Raw genomic sequence first — 19,846 nt, 5'->3', positions numbered from 1 at the left:
CACTTTCAAACTAGTACAAAACTCTTTCCCAAGTGGTACGAAGGAAAGGAAGCGTCACACTAAGAATCCAGTTTCCTGCAGACTTCTTGTTTTTCTCAAATCTTCAAATGCTAAAATGCCTAAATGTTGTTAAGTTGAACGGACAGCTCACCCCAGAATTTAATTCACATAGCTTTCCTCTGGCCTGTGGTGCTATTTATCCATGTAAACTGCTGTGGTGTGAGTTGCCCAGTTTTGGAGACATCTGCTTTCTCTTAAATGTAATGGAATGAAACAGGACTTGCCCTGAGGTGCCCAAAGCACCAAGTACCTATAAAAGTAAGCTACAATGTTTCTTTCTTGAAATAATAATAATACATTTTAATGATATACGTAATATAACGAGGTGGTTGCTCAAAGAACAGCTTTGAGCCTTGTTATAGTGTAATCACATTCGTGTCGGGACAATTTTCATTCTAGAAAACTACACCTGGCGAAACATTGAGATGGTGTGACAGGATGTAAGCATTAATGGTGTCTCCCTCACCTGTGCTCTTTGCTTCTTTTACTGTTCATAGACTGTAAAAAGTAAATACTGTCCACATTAAACTATTTGCAACAAGATTTTTGACTTTTCTGAGTAACTGGGTCTCAGTTTTTGCAACAGAATTTAAGCTGAATACAAAGTCGAAAGTTGTATCTACCAAAAAACACATACAGCAGATTTTCTGAGCGACTTCAGGCTGGGAAGCTTTGTTTATCCCTGTAACAGCTGAAGCTAAAAAAGAAAAAAAAAACATAAAAAAAAACCAATCCCAAAGGCTATGAAGCCCCAGTGACTGGTAGCTGTAGCTGGGTAGCAGAGGGTCAACAGACGGGTCCAGAGATGGAGCTCAGCTGGCACTTAATGTGCGAGCCACTTACAGTCCGTGCCGCCATGTAGTGAGACGAGGAGAGGAGAAGAGAGGAGAGAAAAGGAGAGGAGAGGAGGCTGAGTGTCTGGTGAAAGTCCAGGGCAGTGGAGGCACCACTCCAGGGGCCGAGAGGAACATCTGTGCCCCATTTAGTGATGTTACTCCTCTTTTTAATTCCCCTCATTTTTCTTTTTGCAGCTTATAACTTCTGTCTGTTTGTCTGTCTGTCTGACTGGGCTAATAGGTTATCACTGGGGGTTGCTCTGTGGTGTATGGGTCACAAAAGGTTAAATGATGACTCCGAGGTAGCTGTCCAGGTGTGCATGCGTGTGCTCGTGCAGCCATCTCTCTTGGGTTTCTGCACCGCGTCTCCTCTTGACCCCGAGCCTCCTGCCATGCTCTGCACTCTGCACTCATAATTCCACGTAATGGCACAACGCGCACGCTCCAGCACGAGCCGCTTGCCTGACTGCCTCTCGCATCGAGTTCAACGCACAGGAACGCACATGCATGCACGCTTTGTCATGGCATTTTTATCTTCGCCTTGTCACTGCTGAAGAATTTATTAAAGACAGAACGCTGTGTGTCTGTGTGTGTGTGTCTTTGCACATGTTTTGTAGCGGTGTGTTTGAGAGAGTGTGCACGCGTGTGTGTGTGAGTATCTCGCGGGTAGCAGGTGGCCGTGGATTAAGACAGGAGATGAATGTAGAGAGCAGGAGAGCGGTGGAGCATGGTTGGGCCAGGCCATGGGGGACAACATGGCTAGTCATTTATTAGAGGCCAACACACACACCTTACATGTATGCAACCAAATGCAATCCTTCCCACAGCGAACACACACACTTTCTGCCACAAATACATATGCAAATGCACATGCGCAAGTATATGTGCTCCCAAAGGCTTTAACAGCACTCACACTGACCTAGTATCCACTATCTCCATTCATCTAGCCTAAGTAGAGCAGCACTAGCCACAGACACAAAACTAAATCTTTCAAACTTAAGGCATTCTTAGTGAGCGTGACTGTCTGTGTGTCTGTGTGTGTGTGTGTGCGATGTCTAAAGAGCTCAGGGCCTGCCTTCGATAAGTCAAGCCCCTCTTTCTGTTTCAAGATGTTTATCGTTTTCTGACCCATTTTGTGTCCCTGGCCCCTTGTTCACATCCCTCCTGGTGTCAATGTTCGTACACTATGAATGTGTGTGTGTCTCATTGATCCAGCTGGAGGCTTTGTGTATGTGTGTGTGTGAAAGAGAGAGAGAGAGCAGTAATATTCCAGGCCTTTCATAATGATTAAAGCCTTCATTAAATTTTCATCCCAACCTGCTGTTTGCTGCTAATGGCCTTTGTGAGCCACACAGCCAAACAATAGCTAGCCGGGCACAGAACACAGAAAAGGGATTTCTATCTCACGTTCAATACTGCCCCTCATCGTCCCCCCCCCACTTCCTCCATTTCCCTCTGCCTCTCTTCATCTTTTCTCAGCCTCCTTTTTCTTCCTTTGCTCTCTTTTCTTTTTTCTTTAGCCCGGGTTTGTGTGTGCGTGCCGGGTCTTGAGGCGCTCGGGCCTTTTGTTAGCGCGTCTCATTTAAACATAGAGAAGCTAATGCTCCAGGTCGGTTTGGATGCTGCTCCGCTGTGGCACTGTGCTAATGGGGTCTGTGAAGACACTGGTCTTTCTCTTCTTCACTTTCCCTACCTTCACCTTCTGTCTCTTCCTTCTCTCACTCTCCGCTGGCTGACTCATAAAGATCCATTATTGTTGGTTTTTTTCCTGTGCAGCCAGTTCACGAGGTCCAGTGAAGCAGCGAACAACCCAAAACACACCTCAATTACAGCTCGGCTCAACAAACAGTTCAGTTTTTCTCTCTTTCCTTTTTTTTTTTTCCTTAAAATGTGCCACAACAGGCCTCTCTATCGACTGGAATAAAAACAACCAGACAGCGAGAGCTGACCAGCAGTCTCGGCCTTTTGAAAACTCGGCAGAAAAGCCTGGAAAATAAGGTTAGTGCATCGCAGCTTGAAATGAAAGCCTGTTGATGTACTGGCGGAATACAAACACATAATGCACCTACACTTTAAAGGCAAATCCACACTGCACCACTGAGCTGTTTTTTCACCTTTTGGGTATGCTGTTATGTGAGCTTGAGGCTGCTCAGTCAGAGATGTACAAATATTAACGCGTTGCAGACTTGAAAGCTGTTCTCCAGCGACCACTTCAGGCTGGGTCCAAAAGCTCGTCCATCCCCAGTAGATGATAAAACACTACATAAACTGCATCCACGGATCGTTCCCCCTAATTGTAACATCTATATGAAGGGTGCATTTCTTTTAAAACCCACCTGTTTGGATTTTTTTTAAGGCTTTGCATCCGTTTTGCTTAAGGAAGCAGCTTGCTCACAAACTTGACTACACTTAGCTGATAACTTAACGCTTCACTCTCGCCTAAATATCACTTTCGGCTCCAAAAACAACAAGCATACTGGAAGCCACAATGCAAAACATTCAGTCCAGAGACCAACAGGTGACATCATAGCAACATCATGTCCAACTCTGACAAACTGTTTTTGTTTTTGATGGAAACTGACTCTTAATCAACTCGTCTCCCTCAATCAGGATCGATTCGGGTCAATTAGAAAGGACTTTCCTGCACAACAGGTTTTGGTAGGACCCCAACATGTTGCAGGCTCTAAGCTGCATTTCTTAGGGGTGCAGTATATCCTCTAAAGTTGACACTGACCAATACAGTAACCTGTTATTTATATTAGCACATCTTCCTAAAGGGGATGGACACCTGTTGTCACATTATCTCTTAAATGCATTTCATGGTGACTTAAGCCCCCATTTGTGGGAGCAGTGGACATTAGTGGGCTAACTTTATCTTCTCTAGACTCCAACTGTTTAGCCTGAGGATATATTTGAGAGTCAAATGTGGGGGCTAATCAAGCTTAACTATGGAGGCCCTGCAGAAAAACAATGTTTGGAATCTGTATCCAACAGAACATGTTACAAAATGACTAAGAAAGGTGATAAGATGATCACTGAGCTGAGAGAATTTTTAAGTAACTGCTTCAAATTAAAGCAGGGAAACATTTGGTGATTTGTTAATCTACTAAAGTATGTTTGGAGGCCTTTCGCACTCGCTCCAGTGCACACTACACACACAAGCACGTGCATCCACGCTCGCATCTTATTTGTCAGGTTGTGATAAATATGCAAGGCACGGTGGACAATAGGCCCAAGCAGCCAATGCTGTCTGTCTGTATGCTGGAAAAAAAAACAAAGGCTCGCCTCTCATCTGAATGTGTGTGGGTTCAGAACAGAGGGAAAGAGTGAGAGAGAGAAAGAAAATAAGACAGAAAGAAAGAAGATGAAGAAGAGGGAAACGACAACAGAGTGTAATAAAAGTCGGGCGCAGAGCCAGGGAGATGGTGGGGACCTGCAGATCACACATCTGGCTGTAACAAGCGTTTCCTTTCATCGCTGACCTTCTGGCTCGTTTTTGATCAGCTCCTCCATCTTGCGTTGTTTCAGTGTGTCCACCACGTCTGCCAGGCTGCCCTTGCGTCTCTCGGGGGTGCCCAGGGTGCCCGCGGCCGAGCCCCCGTCGCTGCAGAGGCGCCCCCCGCCTCCGCCCTCTTCTTTGCCTGGTGAGGTAGCATTGTGCTGAGGGTAAGGACTCAGGGAGCTCCCCTTAGTGCCATCCTGCTCCTGGAGAGAGGAAAGAAGAAGAGGGGGGATAGGGATTAATCAATTCTTAGCTTCAAAAAAGCGATTTTAAAGACACAAACAAACCGTAGAGAAAGAAAATTAAGAGGAAACGAGGGAGGAGCTGGCATAAACCCATTCATTATCTCCATCTTTCTTCTCTACTCTTGCTCCTGTTTTCTACATCTCCTGTTCTTATACCCCAAAGCAACAACTTTCATCCCTGTCCAGTTATCTCAAGTTAGGGCATACTACTTCTCTCTCTCTCAGATCCTCTGGAATCTGCATTTGACTGACTTGGAGGTACTTGACAGAACGAGCACATGAAACAGTAAAAGACTGCACACTCTTTAAGTGTCACGCTAACTCTTCATTACAAAGCCTTCAATGGCTTCCTTTGAGGGATGTCCAATGCTACAAATTCCAAGCCCAACTTTCAGCGCTGCTTTACTTTTGTCCAAAGATTTTCAAAAATTAATGCTGAGGATGCAACTCCGTCAAATTCAGAGATAAAAAAACTCCAAAAACGTCTCTGTTGTGAGGTCAAATCCTTCCCCTAAACTCATAAAGAACTGAAAGGGCAAAAAACATCATTGTAGGAGAAAAGACAATCAGCATGTCAGCAACTAATTATAACGTATACAGCTTACAGTAAAGCTCTCTTCTATTGCCAACACGTTTAGTTTAATGATGCTTGGAAATAATGACTGTGGCTGAAAAGTGGACTTTCGCAGAAGAACAAGTTGACCTCTTTCCACTAAACATTGTTTTTCTTATTGTTTTCTTATTATTTTTAGAAATCTGCATCAACTTTCAGTGCCAAATTTCTGACCACTTACAGCTCAAACGCACTTATTTACATTTAAATAAGCGAGTCTGAGGACGGACGTTATTGTCCCCTTTCAAAACGAAAGCTCAAACATGAACAACGAGCCTCAGGACAGTAGCCGAGTGCTAAGTAACTCTTAGCATCTTAATCTGTGACCCCATAAAACCTGTGTTTGTTTCTACAGGCGGCGTTACAGACTTAACGCCGGCTCAGCCCAATTAGCGGTGACACCGAGAGTGAGGATGCCGTCAGCTTCGAGAGGGAACGCTGTTATCTCTTTGTCACATGCACAGATGGATTCATGAGGGTATGTATGCTCTACATGCACAGAAGTGCGCTCCTTCTTGAACTCGCACTCAGGTGTGGTAAACTGTGCGTGTTGCTGTTTAATTACAAAAACAAATGAGTCAGTCGATCAGCCGAGCAGTCTGTCAGCTCAGCTCTCCGTGGGGTCAATGGTCCACAGGGTTAATCTTTGGCTAATCTCACTACAGTATGGGGCACGCCACCTGTGACAGCGGCACAAATACGCCGTACCTGTGTTTGTCTTTGTGTGGGTGTGCACCTGGGAGAGACACAGAGATGGACGGGCATGGGGAGGTGGTGATACATTCCACCTTTAATAATGACATTACAGAGCATTAAGGTGGAGATGGTTTTCTAATCATTAACTCGCAGGCTGCCGGTGGAAGTGGAACTTAACACTAAGATCACAGTCCACAGTGAAGTCATTTAGAGTCTAGACAGACTGATCTGTCTCTTTAATTAAAAAAAGCATTTAAATGGGACGATTTAAGAAGAGAAAAACTCAAAACAAAGTCTCAAATTACTTTTTCTTGTCCTTTTAAGCACATAAAGCCAGGCAGAGGCTTTCAATATGATGATGCTTTTGTTGTCGGAAGCCAAACATTGCATGAGAGGTACAGCAGACCATTATCACTTGGCATTTTCGACACTTCGCTGACTCTCTGTGTTGGGCTCTGTGTGTTTCCACACTCTGAATAAGTCAGCGCACTCAATAATTCACTCGTCCTCTCCTTGGCGTTCTTGCACACGCATTGTAACAGAGGGACAGATTGTGACAGCGATGAAAGGTTGGAACGTTAGTGTATACTGTATATGACGGGGTAATGAGGTTTCAGTCAGTCGCTGCTGAGGCCGCTAACAGCCTTGTGTCACAAGCGTCTTGTGATTTTAAAAGCCCTGAAAGACTTTGCTCTTCTCCTCTGACCACCTGACCGAGTTGCTCGTGCCTCTCTTTGTTCCCTCACCCTCTCGCTGTTCTTCAGATTAGGGAAAGTCAGACTTCAAAAATGAGCGGATTTGTGATTAGGAGTTGCATCAGCGCCGGCACGACGTGCAAATGTAACGAGACGGAGGGAGAGATCGAGCGTAAGAGTGTAAAAGTCAAAGAAAGCAAGAAAGAAAGACTGAGCGAAATCCCCAGAAAAAAAAAAAGAGAGAGAAGCAGCGTTATTAGAGGAAATGAGAGCGAGCGAGAGCGTGCGAGTTGACAGAGAGATGCATGGAGAGAGAGAGAGCAAAGAGGAAAGCAGGCATCTTGAAGGCAGCGGTCACACCTGTCACATCCCATTTATCTAATCCAGCGCCTACTTAAAACAGCCGCACTCTTTCTTTCGAGAAAGATGTCGCGCAAACAAAACAAACAGAACAAGAATATGCAGAGGGAGATGTGGGGGGTGGGGGGTGGGGGGTGGGGGGGGGGGATGGTCGGAGGAGAGATGGAGTTGGAGAGGAGTGGGGGTGAGGGGTTGTCGGATCTCTTTACTCTGCCGAAAAGCTGCCAGAGAGATGTCATCTCGCTGCGTCCAACAATGAAGGTCATTTCCCCAATCAAAGGGAATTAGCAGGGAGCCATGGCTTCTTCAAAGACCTGGTACATTACGGCCTGTGACATTATTTATGTGTGAACTCTGACAGACAGCCTTATCCCGAAGGCAACTTAAATGGCTTATGTTTCTCCCCCCCCCACCTCCCGATCAGCCTCCCGGCATATAATCCACACGCCTCGCTGGCGATTTGTACGGCAAAGTCCAAGACAGAGGGATCAAAAAAGAGACACGACACAAGGCAGATTCTCCGCTGTAAACGGGTGTCAGTCAGCCGATCCCGGAGTAACGCAGGTGGCGAAAACTTTTTCTCATCAGCATGCATTTATTCATGAGTGCAAACAGAAATTCTGGCTACTGTAAATGTTCATGCCCTCCTCTCTGTGCATGTCTGTGCGAGCAGGGTTTTTTTTTTGTGCATATATGTGTGACACTGTGAGTGCACCACATAGCCTGTAGGTGTGTAAATGTGTGAGTGTCTGCATATATGTATTTATATGCACTGGATGTGGCAGGCTGGCAGTGTGGGCGGTTCTGCCTTTAGTTTGCAGATGTCAATTCTCTTCCAAATGACTGGAACAAAGTAAAAATTGCGCCCCACTCTCTTTATCCTTTTACTGCCTCTGCAATGGAACCGAATTAAACAACTTTTGTCTTCTTAAGCTCATCTGTGAGGGGAGGTTGGTTTAAAAACACTTAACTCTTGCCAAATGCTATTTTTTTCCTACAGCCAGCACAGATGCCGCTGTTCATGTTCTTCTTTTTTTCCTTCCTTCTCCTATTCCTTCCGTCTTCTTCTCTCCCTCCTTCTCTGTTGCCCGACAGAAGAAACTCTCTCTCTCTCTTCTTTCTGCGCCACAGCCTGACATGTCTCGGGCTGTGCAAGGTGTATGTGTGAAAAACAATATTTGATGCTTGGCGCGTCGTCGTGGATCAAGGCATGGACAATGTGGCAGTAGGAAGAGCTGGAAACAGCTGCTCAACTAAAATACGTGCCCACGAATACACACTGAGAGAATGTCACCGATCGCTCCTGCGAAGGGGGGGCGAGACTCAACCCTGTGCCAGAGCCTGCCAATCTCCACAATATATACACTTAACACACCTCAGATACAGCAAATCCCTTTACATGCCATGGCTAAACACAGACACTGTCAGTGGTGACTCGGGGGGTCCTTCAGGATGAGGACAAGCAAGAAAACACACAACGACACGCATTAGTTTTCTCCTTGCGTTCCAACAATATTGAGCTATGCGACTGACCCCTAAAACTGAAGAGAAAAAAAAAGCCAATAAATTACAAAATTTTAATTTGCTGATTCTAATTGTCTTATTGCACACAGTTGCCCTTTCCTTATCTAAAAACCTGCAGCTGTATTTTAAGTAGCGGTTTGGCTAAAAAAGGCAAAAAAAAAAATACGCCAGTATATTTTACCAAGACCTCTCACTGTTGACAGGCAAGCGTGTGTTGATTCATTAGTGCATCACTGGCATGAGAAATTAAGTGTGACCACTGTGTCTCAAGACTGCTCAATGACTGTGTTAAATCTGTCAAATTCACATTTACACACACACACACACACACACACACACACACACAGGAACACACATAATCACACATACAAATTAGACAAAAAAGAGAGAGAGGAAAAATGAATAAGAAATTATGCTTGATGAAATATCTTTATAGTTTTCTAACGTGTAAGCGTGCATCTCGCCTGTTAATGAAATAATTAGTGTTTGTCCATTAGCACATTTATGAGAGAAGATGCTTGCCTCTGCCTGATGTGAAAACAGGTTTTTTTTTGCAAGCATCTGCAAACATAAACATAAAAAGATCTAAAAGAAAGAAAGCAAGAGAAAAATATCTCATTCGCGGGCTGTGGGCTTAAACGTTTCCTGTCGTCATTTACAATTTTCACATATATTTACACAGATTTTTGTTTCCCTCTGTAATTTTGGCGGTGTCATAACTGGATTTGATTGGTTGACCTCGCTGAACTCCCGACTAAAATCCTTCCCGTAACGCATTTGAACTCAGGTGCTCCCACCCAATCAGGGTCCAGCTGCGTAGCGAGAAGTTCGCATTCAATAATTTTTTTTTTTTTTTTTTAAAGACACCCTTTTTAGCTAAACTACATTCATTTGCAAACCATTATGAGCAGTGCTATTCTTACTCATAGGCAGGGGGGGAATAAAACACATTAAAAAAAGGAGAAAAAAGTGAATAATCCGACACCTTTCACGCTTTTAAAATATGCGCGGGTGCCGTTTTCACTTGGTGTGGTTGTGCAGCTGTAGTGGGCAGGTAGAGCAGCCGAGCCAAAGCCAAACAGGCAGGCGAGGCAGCCAGAATGAAGAGGTCAGTGTGGAGCTGAGCGCTTCTCCGCCACCGTGTTAATTTACTATGACAAGATAAGGCTGTAATCTGCCCCCCACCCTCTCTCTCTCGCCTCCCGCTGCCCCCTGCTGCCTCACATCCAAATCAAGCAGTCGCTGATGAGCCATTTACTTCCCCCTATCACTTTACAACAACTGCCCTGAGAGAGAGAGGGGAGGAGAGACCATCCCCCCCCACCTCTTTGTAAATCTCCCCTATTTCTCCTCACTCTCCAGCCACTCTTCACTGACAGTCAGCGCTGAAGGGATTGGCACTGTTAAACACCCCCCTCTGAATCCCCCTTAAAAAAAAGAAGAAAAACTTAACACACATCTTACAACATGCCAAGCAGGCAGTCGGATAAGCCCCCATTCCACCTCCTGCCAGACACACACACACACGCAGAGGCTTGCACTTAATAATCCACATCAACTATTATTAATAAGACTTTCCACATACACATACACGTCAACAGCCTCCCTTCTGGTGCCCATTAATGAATAAGAAAGCAGCTGTGTGTCATTTTGTCGTGAATATTTAAGGTTTTTGTCAGTCTCTCTTCATGATCAGCTAAAGTGGTCAGCCATGACGCCTAAAATATTCATGAGCGTAATGTTTGTTTGGATAGTGTAAATCTAAATGAAGTGGGAATAATCTCAACTACAGCAGATAACCCAGTATGAAGATCTGCATCTCTGCACACCTGTCTGTGTGTGTGTGTGTGTGTGTGTGTGTGTCTTTAAATATTCCCCTGCAATCCCAGGACTTTGGTTTGCAGTCCACAGCTACCACACATACAGAGTCCACAGTAGGAGGGGCTTACTGGCTAATCAGCAAGCTAATTACAGAATTAGCTTTTAATTACAGTTGCTAACCACCGTTTCATTGTTTTATAGCGCGTGGGTATTTATGGTCAGTATGGGGGAAAGGTCGACAGGTGTTATGAGAGCACTGGTATGATAAGGTGTGTATCAAGGTGAAGGGCCAGGAGAAGTTTCCTTTAGTTTGGTTTTGTTTTTGGTGTTTGTTAGGTAGCATGCGTTAAAAAATGCACAAGTTGCCACATTTAGCTATTAGCTAACATGGATTTCCTGGCAGCTAAGGTAGTTATAGGTACATAACGAATCTACTAGTCGAATAACATAAATAATATTGTGTTAATAACCCCAACACTCTTATCTCAAAAACACATGTAGCAAAACCTTTATTTATACATGCATCCCACATTAAATAATTTGATCATCATTATATAAAAATAATACAAAAGTCAGGGAGGAAAAGATTAAAAGTGTTGCATCAATACTGTTTGTGTCAACATATCACAGCAAATTTAAAAAATAAATAAACGTCTGATACTCACAAACATAACTAGCAAAAATACAGCTCAATATTCAATTTGAATTACGCAACTTTACATATACGCACACTGACACACAGACACATTTACAAATACAGCGCCATACATTTAGCACCACCAAGCAGCCTCACACTTCATCCCCAAGAAAATGACTCACACAAACGGCTCACATTTTAGCAGTCACGCAACTGTGCATCAAATGGGCTCAAGGCAACGGCTGGTGGCGCACACATAAAAGCGGAAAAAAAGGGAAAAACACACGTGCACCCAAATTTTAGCCTTGAACCTAAAAATGTTCATATTTAAAAAGAAAAAGTCAGCTCCCAGAAAGAACCTGCTTTCTACTTGCAAAGAAAGTCAATTTCTGTTTTTGTTTTTTTAGGTTTCTGTTTCTTTTCACATCTACCGTCAGTCACCAAACAAATAACCTCGCTTTCTTTTATCGTTGTGGAGATACATGTACCTTTTCATAGTTTGGCTGCCATAAGAAGAGTAAACAACATACCAAAGTTAAAGCAGACCCAAACTGTTAATGCATTCAATATGTGAAAAAAAAGCTGTTTACTTGTCCAGAAATGACTGGAAATCCCATAAAAGCAAAACCATTCTAATTAGTTAAGAAATGCTTAATTCACGAAATTAAAATGACAAATACACAAGGTCGAGGAAGTTAATTTCCAGCTGAATACATCTGCAAAATGAAACATTTTGCAAGCAAAGATTGTAGATTTTTGTCATACAGGTACTAATTCCATTTTCAGCCCAGGCTGTCTTAAAGACAGAAAACTGCTATGCTTTCAATAATCGCTTAATTCAAGAGGTTGAAACTACCATGACCACAATCTGATCTGGGGTCTGAGCCTTGGGGTTACTTTCAACCCCAAGCCTCTCAAACGCACACAGATGACAGCCTTATAGGAAGGAACTGGAAGGGCAGAAAGCCAATGGAGATAGAGAGATGAAGCCCAAGCCAATGACCAAGCCTGCAGTCTGTAAAACTGAAGGTCTACACTGGTAACTTAGACACATTTCAATGCCAAGTGGTTGGTTGTGGTTAAAAAAATGTTTTCCTTTTTGTGGCCTATGGCAATGCAGTCCCAAAGTCACACAAATGTTAGCCTCACTAAAGGTAGAGTCGTAGTTTTTTTTAACGACTAATCGTAACAGCCTGGACACTGACATCATGAGGTCTGTTACGCCAACAGTGAAATGGCAGTTCCAAGTACCATTAATGGATACTGCACTTCTTTGGGCTCCAGCTATAGTCTTAAGCCAGCGATCCCCAACCCCCGGGCCTCGGACCGGTACCGGTCCGTGGGTCGTTTGCTACCGGGCCGCGAGAGTTGAGGCTCAGGTGTGAAATGTATGGTTTTCAGGGTTTTTATCGGTTTTCAGCGTTATTTTGTTATCGTTTTGATCGTTAACTTGGTTTTCCTTGGTCTTTTCACGTGTGTTATGAATAAATCTTCTTTTGTTCGGTACCGGTACTAGTTTTATTTTGTTGTATTTATCCGCGACACATTAAAGGCTAGTCCGTGAAAATATTGTCGGGCATAAACCGGTCCGTGGTGCAAAAAAGGTTGGAGACCGCTGTCTTAAGCACATGAGAGAGCAAACATACAGAGTTTCCTTCATGTATTGGTGAGAATTGCATGATTAGCTAACATGGCTAAGTACCATTCCGATGCGGTTTACTGATGACACCAACTCACAGGTGGCGTACAACATCACTGACCCCACCAACGATGTCACCTCTGTGGCCTCTTAATGCTGCCTCTAGTTCTAAATAAAATAGTTCATAAATAAGGCTTTAAAAACAAATATTCAACAGCTGGCTGCTCATAATCACTGTGGTGTTCAACTACCTTTGCTGACACTAAACATATCTGTGAACGTAGGGTCTGCATTGTATCTATGTATGGGATAACCATGCAAGTTTTGGGATTCTTCTTCTTCTGGGCATGTAAACATAAGATCAATTTTAACTCCTTTTTCTGGGTTATATCTGTTTATATTTTAGAAACTGGAAGCATGTAGGACCTGCCAACGGTCATTTTTTACAAAGTTTTCTTGCAGTTTCTCTACGAAGACTTTTCTGATGAGTTCAGACACAAAAGTTCCTCCAAATGTCTCTACAACTGTTTCACCTGCAACCCCAAATCAGCTACCGTCACCCACAGGTGGGTGCCCGGAGCGTGAGAAACGATGGGTGAGACTGATTTGAAAACCGTTATTATTTACCATGTTGGGCGGGCTGTCCAAGTTGCGGTTGGGGGGTGAGCGAGGGGACACCTTGTTGCAGTAGGAGGCCAGGGGGAGGTGGATGACACCGCCCAGTCCCTCACTCTCCTCATCCTCCACTCGCTGTCTGCTGGTTGCCATGGTTACCTCTCCATCTGTCCCCCCATATGGAGAGGCTGGTCGCTTGGAAGACATCCTGGAAAATAAATAGGAGATAGAAAGACAAGAGAGAGAAGGAAAAACAGGAGGAAGAATGAGCAACACTCAAAAGATGATATAATAGGCTGACAACTCCACTTATATGTTGGTAGCAATGAAAAGTGTGGAGGCTCCAAACTAGTTCTCAGAAACTCCCGGATAGTTCAAACTTTTAAGTGTTTACCCCTCTTCTATCTGTCCGGTAGACATTCATCTGATCAACCTGCAACGTTTCTCCATCTTAAGTTTTCTGGGGAAACCCTTGCCCTCATAAAGACAACAACGGTGCATCTCCTCACATCGACTTTAGCGAGCTTCTTGGCTGACATTCAAACACACTCTCGGGTCTTACAGTATGTTTACCATCGGGGCCGTTACTGCAAAAGGAGCGCGCTTGGACTGGCATTGTGGAGGAAATGACCATGTCTTGACAATGGGCTTTCACAGAGAAAAACAGATTGTGAAAGAGCGAGAGAGAGTGTGTGAGACAGAGAGGGAGAGCAGTATGTACAGTGACAATAATGTGTGTTTATGAAAACCTCTGGACAATAGAGTGACGGGAAGGAAAAAAGGTAGCAGCACGACAGCCCCCGCTGTTTGCATTTGTTACTCTGCCTTTGTTCCCTTGAAAGGAAGCAAAGGATATAAAGCCACATCTATTAGGTGAACTCTGTCTCTCACAAGGTAAATTTGCCTCCCTGTACTTCAGCTGAATAGGGATGCAGTGACTATGCGGCAATAATAGAATTTAATGTGGTTCTCAGCATCGCCTGAGTGCTTTCAGATGCACTTGTCAGCCTTGAAGCCACTGCGACTATGACCCTGGGTAATAGGCTGCTAACGCTCAGTCGCACAGAGGCAACACATGACAGCGATGGAAGGATGGAGGGATTGTGAAAACTTTAGCAGAGGGTTGATCCTGATGAAATAAGCAACAGGCATCTGACTTTCAAACTCCGCTAATTTGTTCCGTCTTTTGACTTAACAAGCTGGTTTTTTTCACTCATCCGCTCACTCTCTTTATCCGGCATCCATATCGTGCCTTCCTGTGATTTCCTCCGTTTTCCTCTTCAGCCTTTCTCCCTCAAATTCTTCCCCTCTCTCCCCTGCCTGTCTCTGGTAAACTGATTACACTCTCAACTCTATTGGATTTCCTCTGGACTGTACATCTGGCATTTTTCCTAGGAGCAGCCCTGCTGCTAATTCATTGCTTATTTACCTTATGACAGTGGAAAGGCAAACAATATTGAGTGCAGCTCACTGGAGGCGATGAGGAAAGCGCCACGCTAGGACACGCAACATGCGGCTTTATCACATCGAAGGAAGGTTACGGTCAAAATCAAATAAACTCCACTGAAGTATAAAGATTAAAGAAAAAAAAGAAAGAAAAAGAAACGATAAAGATAAAGAAAGGAAACCGAAAAACCCCTGCACCATAGTGACCTAATTTAATTACATTTAATTGATTTGGGAGGATGCTTGCAATATTCATAGATATACATAATCTAATAATTTAAACTGATTTACAAATTGGAATTTGTATTCTCTGTTTTCATACTGAGTGTATTTTGTATACAGGATCTCTTTTTTTTTTAAATGTAAAACCCCGGGTTTTCAGGATCATGGAACTTTCCTTCCATGCGTTTTTGAGTTTCAATGGGCTCTGCAGAGCTGTTTAACGCTGCTCCGGACTATTTCATCCACTTAGAAGGAACCCTTCATTTGAACTTAAATCAGAAAATTGCTAAATCACCACTACAGATATATATATATATCTTTTACTACTAAATCAGAAAGTTCTGTACAGCTACAATTGTTTCTTTTCAGTGACTTTCTCGCAGCTTTAATCAAGGTTAGACTGGATGAAGCATGTTCTAGTAGTTACAATAATGTTGACGGTGGCTAAGTGCTTTCATGAAGGACGCCGTATAAAGTACACGCAACCAAACACACAGAGACAGTTGTCGAAATCAACTGGCTGGTGTATCTGCAGCTGATTTCTTTATCGGTTTCTCCTGGACGCTCTCTCTTGCTCAGCAAAAACTAAGGCTGTAAATGACAGCTGAAGAATGTGTATTGTTTCGAAATAAAACTGCACAATGAGAGCACTAAAGCAAATTGATATTAAAACTGACTTGAGATAACATTTATGATGCATGTTGGAAGGACTGTGGGGAAACCTATATCTGTGCGTGTGCGCGTGTGCCGCCGCGCTGTATAATGCAAGCGGCAGGCCCAGCTGTACAAACCACACACACACACACACACACACACACACACAACACAGAGAACAGAGCAGAACACTGCAGGTCTGTCTTCATCACCGCCTGTTTACTTTACCTCCTTTCACTCTTTCACACTAAGGCCTTTTGTTTCACACACACACACCTCCCCTTGTATCCTTTGCACACCTCTACTCCAGCCATAACCCAACACACACACACCTGTGATCAGTTTTGAGAGCTCTTACCTCGCTAATGTTACACTTTGGCTATGTTACAGAGACATCTTTGAAAGCATGGGAGGATTTTAATTTGGTTTTTACAACGTTGTTATCCGTCATTTAACCACAGTAGCCACAGAAACATATCTAGATATATGGGCAATCCATAGACAAGAACAGTTACACATTAACACAGAAGGCAACACAGGTATCCAAAAGCTCTAAGGAGCAGGGAGAGCGACTTCAATCTCTGGATTTCCTTCTCTCCTCTTCTCATTTGCCCACTCCTCTCCCGCAACTCTGCTACTACTTCCTCAGAGGTGGGTGTCTATGAATGGGGAGGCCATTCGCAGCTCCTCTCCGGCTATAAAGTCCCTCTTTCCCCCGTCTGTTCGCCTTTGAAGTCAAATTACTATACAATTGGGCACAGCGGGTGTGCAGGTTTCGCTGGCTACTTCATTTAAAAGTTTGGCAGGGCTGTCATGCTGGTAGACCTAAAGGAAGCTGTCTAAACAGCGAGGATTTAAAGAGATAATGTGATTAATTTCCAGGCTGTCTTAGGTAATAATTAAGAGAAATTAGCATAATTTTGTTTTAAAAAAACAAAACAAAACAAAAGAACACCAAGGAACATCTCCTTCTCTGTTTCTTTAACATTTCGAATGAGATGACGACCCTTTTATTCCGTATTTACAAATTCAAGCAAAAAGAATTTTAAAAAGTCATCTTTTGTCCCCCCCTCCATCCAAACTCTCATTTCTTTCACAGAAAAAACACATACACACACAACACCACACAGTGAGAGTGCTAAGCTGAGATTAGAGTGCCACTTCCCTTTGGCTTTTTGATGATTAGTGGCTCCTCAACTAAGTCCCTCATATCACATATGTCCACCGCAGCTAAGTCACTAATCGGACAGCGACGGACGTCCATTAACAGGCCGAATAATCGCCATCAGCGGTGGTTAACTGTCTCCTGGCCGTCGCTTACTGTAATCAACACGTCCATTTCACGTTGGCACGTCAGCGGCGGCAAGCTTACGCAAGCGTGTTTAAATACAGGCAGCGAGCTTATGAACACGCGATCGATGTTGCTCTCACACGCCAAACATCCCCCAGAAATGCATCCAGACACATTTCAAATGAATTAAGCAAAGTGGGGACAAAGATTTGTTTAAGCTTTGAGGGAGAGCGAGAGAAAGACAAAAGCAGCCATCACAGAAATGTCACAGACTATCGCACACACACACACACACACACACACCCGGCTCTTTCACTCTGTGTGTCTGGCTGCTAACATAATCATGGTGCTAACTGCTCTTGTTAACTCCTCTACTCAGAACAAGCTTTCAGGGAGCGTGGGAGCCTCCTCTGGAGAATTCCACAGTAAAGTGTGCGTCTGTGCTTCGGCATATGCACGCATGAGTGTGCGTGTGCGCGTTCGCACCCTCGCTTTAAATTACAACCCATTATTTCAGCCACCACACAGTCAGTTGGATCTATCATCTGCAGTAAAAATAAGTGCAGAGGCTAATTCCAAAAGGCCGTCAGGAGCCAACGTGACATTTGTGTTTTCGTTATTCCTCCCCCCCCCCCGACTACCACCGCATCCACCACCACCTTAAGAGCGCTAAGAACTGCCTGCCTGTCACTCAGGTGTGGGGTCTATTTGCGTGGAAATGTGAGCTATCTTTGAAATTGTTCTCTGAGGGGATGGAAGGGCATATCAAAATAGTTGAGCGGAATGTGCCTTTTAGATAAGGCGCCCAGAGCGTTTTGCCTCCGAGGAGCAGACCGCAACATTTACGTATGACACCTCAGGCAGGAATTTCAACAAATGTTTCCCCCTTGTGTCACGCTATCGCTCATTTTATTGCCATCCTTTTCTTTTTGTTTATCCTCCTCTTTTTCCTTCGTCACTTCCCAGCTTTCAAAACAATTTCCCCATCTCCTTCTACCTCCATCTCTCCGTCACACGCTGTTGAACTTATTTGAACACTGCTTGTCCTCCTGCTCTTTCGTCCTCCCCGTCTTTTCTCCCTCTCCCTCCCCCGGTGTTGTCTTACTCACTGTTCCCTCTTTACACAATCAGCTGTTTGTAAGAATGTCGCTCCATCGCTCCCCTCTCTCTCCCTCCTTCTTTCCCTTCTTCTCCGAGCAGACTCTTAAGGATATTGCCTAATATCTATTTATAGACTGTCCTTTCGAACAGTGGGATGAGTGGGGCAGCAACAGAGAGGAAAAGCTGAGATGGAGGCGTAAAGATTAGGAAGGAGGTGGTCAGCGATATTCCCTTTTACTTTGGGGCTGCTTTGCTATATTTAAATATTCTTGACAAGCACAAGATTTTGTTTTAGACTCTTGAGAGAACTTCGGACCAATAAGCCCTCAAACATTAGCGACTTGTAGACAAAATACCAATTTTATAGGGAGACATTCTGATGAAGTGTGAAAATAAAGTTTAAAAAATTTGTACGAATTTCACTAGAGCTGCTGTAAAACGCTGAACTTTCCGTAATCGTTTTCTCTGTTTAAATAAACAGCGCATAACGGGCAGAAAATGTGAACACAGCTCCTGCCTGTATATGCTCATACACTCACAGAGACACACCCTTACACACACACGTATACACAAAGGCGCAAACACACACTCAGCCTCACAAACACAAAGCATCCTCTGTGAGGTGCCCTAAATCGGCGCCCGGCAGCTCAAACTGTGTTTCCTGTCCAGCTTAACCACAAAAGGCAATAACACACAACCCTAATGTCACCACTGTTAATCACACACACACGCTGGAGAAAAAAAGTCATGCGTGTAGTGTGTGTGTGTGTGTGTAGAGAGAGAGACAGAAAATGAGAGAGCAAAGGGGGTGAGCGCAGAAAGACGTGGGCTAACTCATGTGGCCTCTCAGACTACCTCTCTCTCTCCCTCCCTTATTCTGTCTGTCTCGCTCGCCCGTTCATCCACCCAAAGCTTTAGTCACCAGACGGGCATCGCTCCACATACTTAGTTTTATTTCTCTCCCTCTTTAAAACTTTTATTTATGTCCTTACACGGAGTCACTACGTGATCGTCACTGGCGTTTTAGTGACAGAGAAAAGATAAAGCAAAACGGGAGAAATAAGGAAAGCCATCAACGCAACGGAAGGCCGTGGGAAAATCTCAAGTGCTGCCATTGAAAAAGGAAGACGAGAGGCAGAACTGGGGGAGAAGTGGGGAGTGAGGGGATGCAGACGGTGAGAGGAGAAAAAGTGCATCCGGTGGACGGCGGCCCCGCTCCCCTGGTGTTTTGCGAGGGGGAGACGATGCATAATGTTTATTGAGCGACGGACAGTGTTTTTCCATTGTTGTGCCAGGGCCACTATTTGTGCTGCATTTGTTAAGCAATCTATAAAGGAGTCACAACATTTGTCTCACTGTCAGCGACTTGGCCTGCCCCTGTAAACCCACACACACACACACACACACACAGATAAACACACACAAAATGCAAGCTCATTCTCTCACATAAATGACAACACACAAATACGAGCGCACACAGAGTCCCAGCTGGCCTCTTTCTTTCGTCCCCGCACTTTGAAACTCTCCCACCTCGGCCCAAATGGTCTCCTCCTTTTTCCTCCGACCCCCCCACCCCCTCCCTACCCCATCTCTCTCGCCCTCGCTACCTGGAAAAACAGAGGTTTCATTGTAGCACTCCGGGAGGGAGCTCCAAGCTCCCGAAACTGTCTCCTATTGAAGATTCGAAGGATGGAGAGTGTGTAAATGTGAACGGCAGAGAGCGACAGCAAAAGCAATATAGTGGGATTAGCACAACACAAGCTGCCTGGATTGATGGATGGCTAAAGAAATGGGGGAAAAGAAAAAGCGAATATACAGTGCATGCACACTGCTGAGCTTTCTGGCTCTGCTGACAACAGAATCCCACCACCTGACCTTTGACTCCAACC

At 44.3% G+C, this 19,846-nt stretch overlaps 1 protein-coding gene across 7 annotated transcripts in view; it reads right to left on the bottom strand.

The window, feature by feature from the left end:
- The window catches only part of sox5 (SRY-box transcription factor 5), a 261,200-nt gene that overhangs the window by 66,688 nt on the left and 174,666 nt on the right, over window positions 1–19,846 (bottom strand). For all 7 annotated transcript variants that reach the window (XM_087830275.1, XM_087830276.1, XM_006780534.3 and 4 more), the window contains 2 exons: window positions 13,256–13,451; window positions 4,379–4,601 (listed from right to left, as the gene is read on the bottom strand). In XM_087830275.1, the coding sequence (XP_087686401.1) occupies window positions 4,379–4,601; window positions 13,256–13,451 (419 nt within the window). The remainder of the gene's footprint in view (window positions 1–4,378; window positions 4,602–13,255; window positions 13,452–19,846) is intronic.

Source organism: Neolamprologus brichardi, chromosome 17, assembly GCF_056152115.1.
Source record: "Neolamprologus brichardi isolate AB-2024 chromosome 17, ASM5615211v1, whole genome shotgun sequence".
NCBI lineage: Eukaryota > Metazoa > Chordata > Actinopteri > Cichliformes > Cichlidae > Neolamprologus > Neolamprologus brichardi.
The sequence above is the reverse complement of the archived record's forward strand: the minus strand, read 5'-3'. Positions and strand labels throughout refer to the sequence as shown.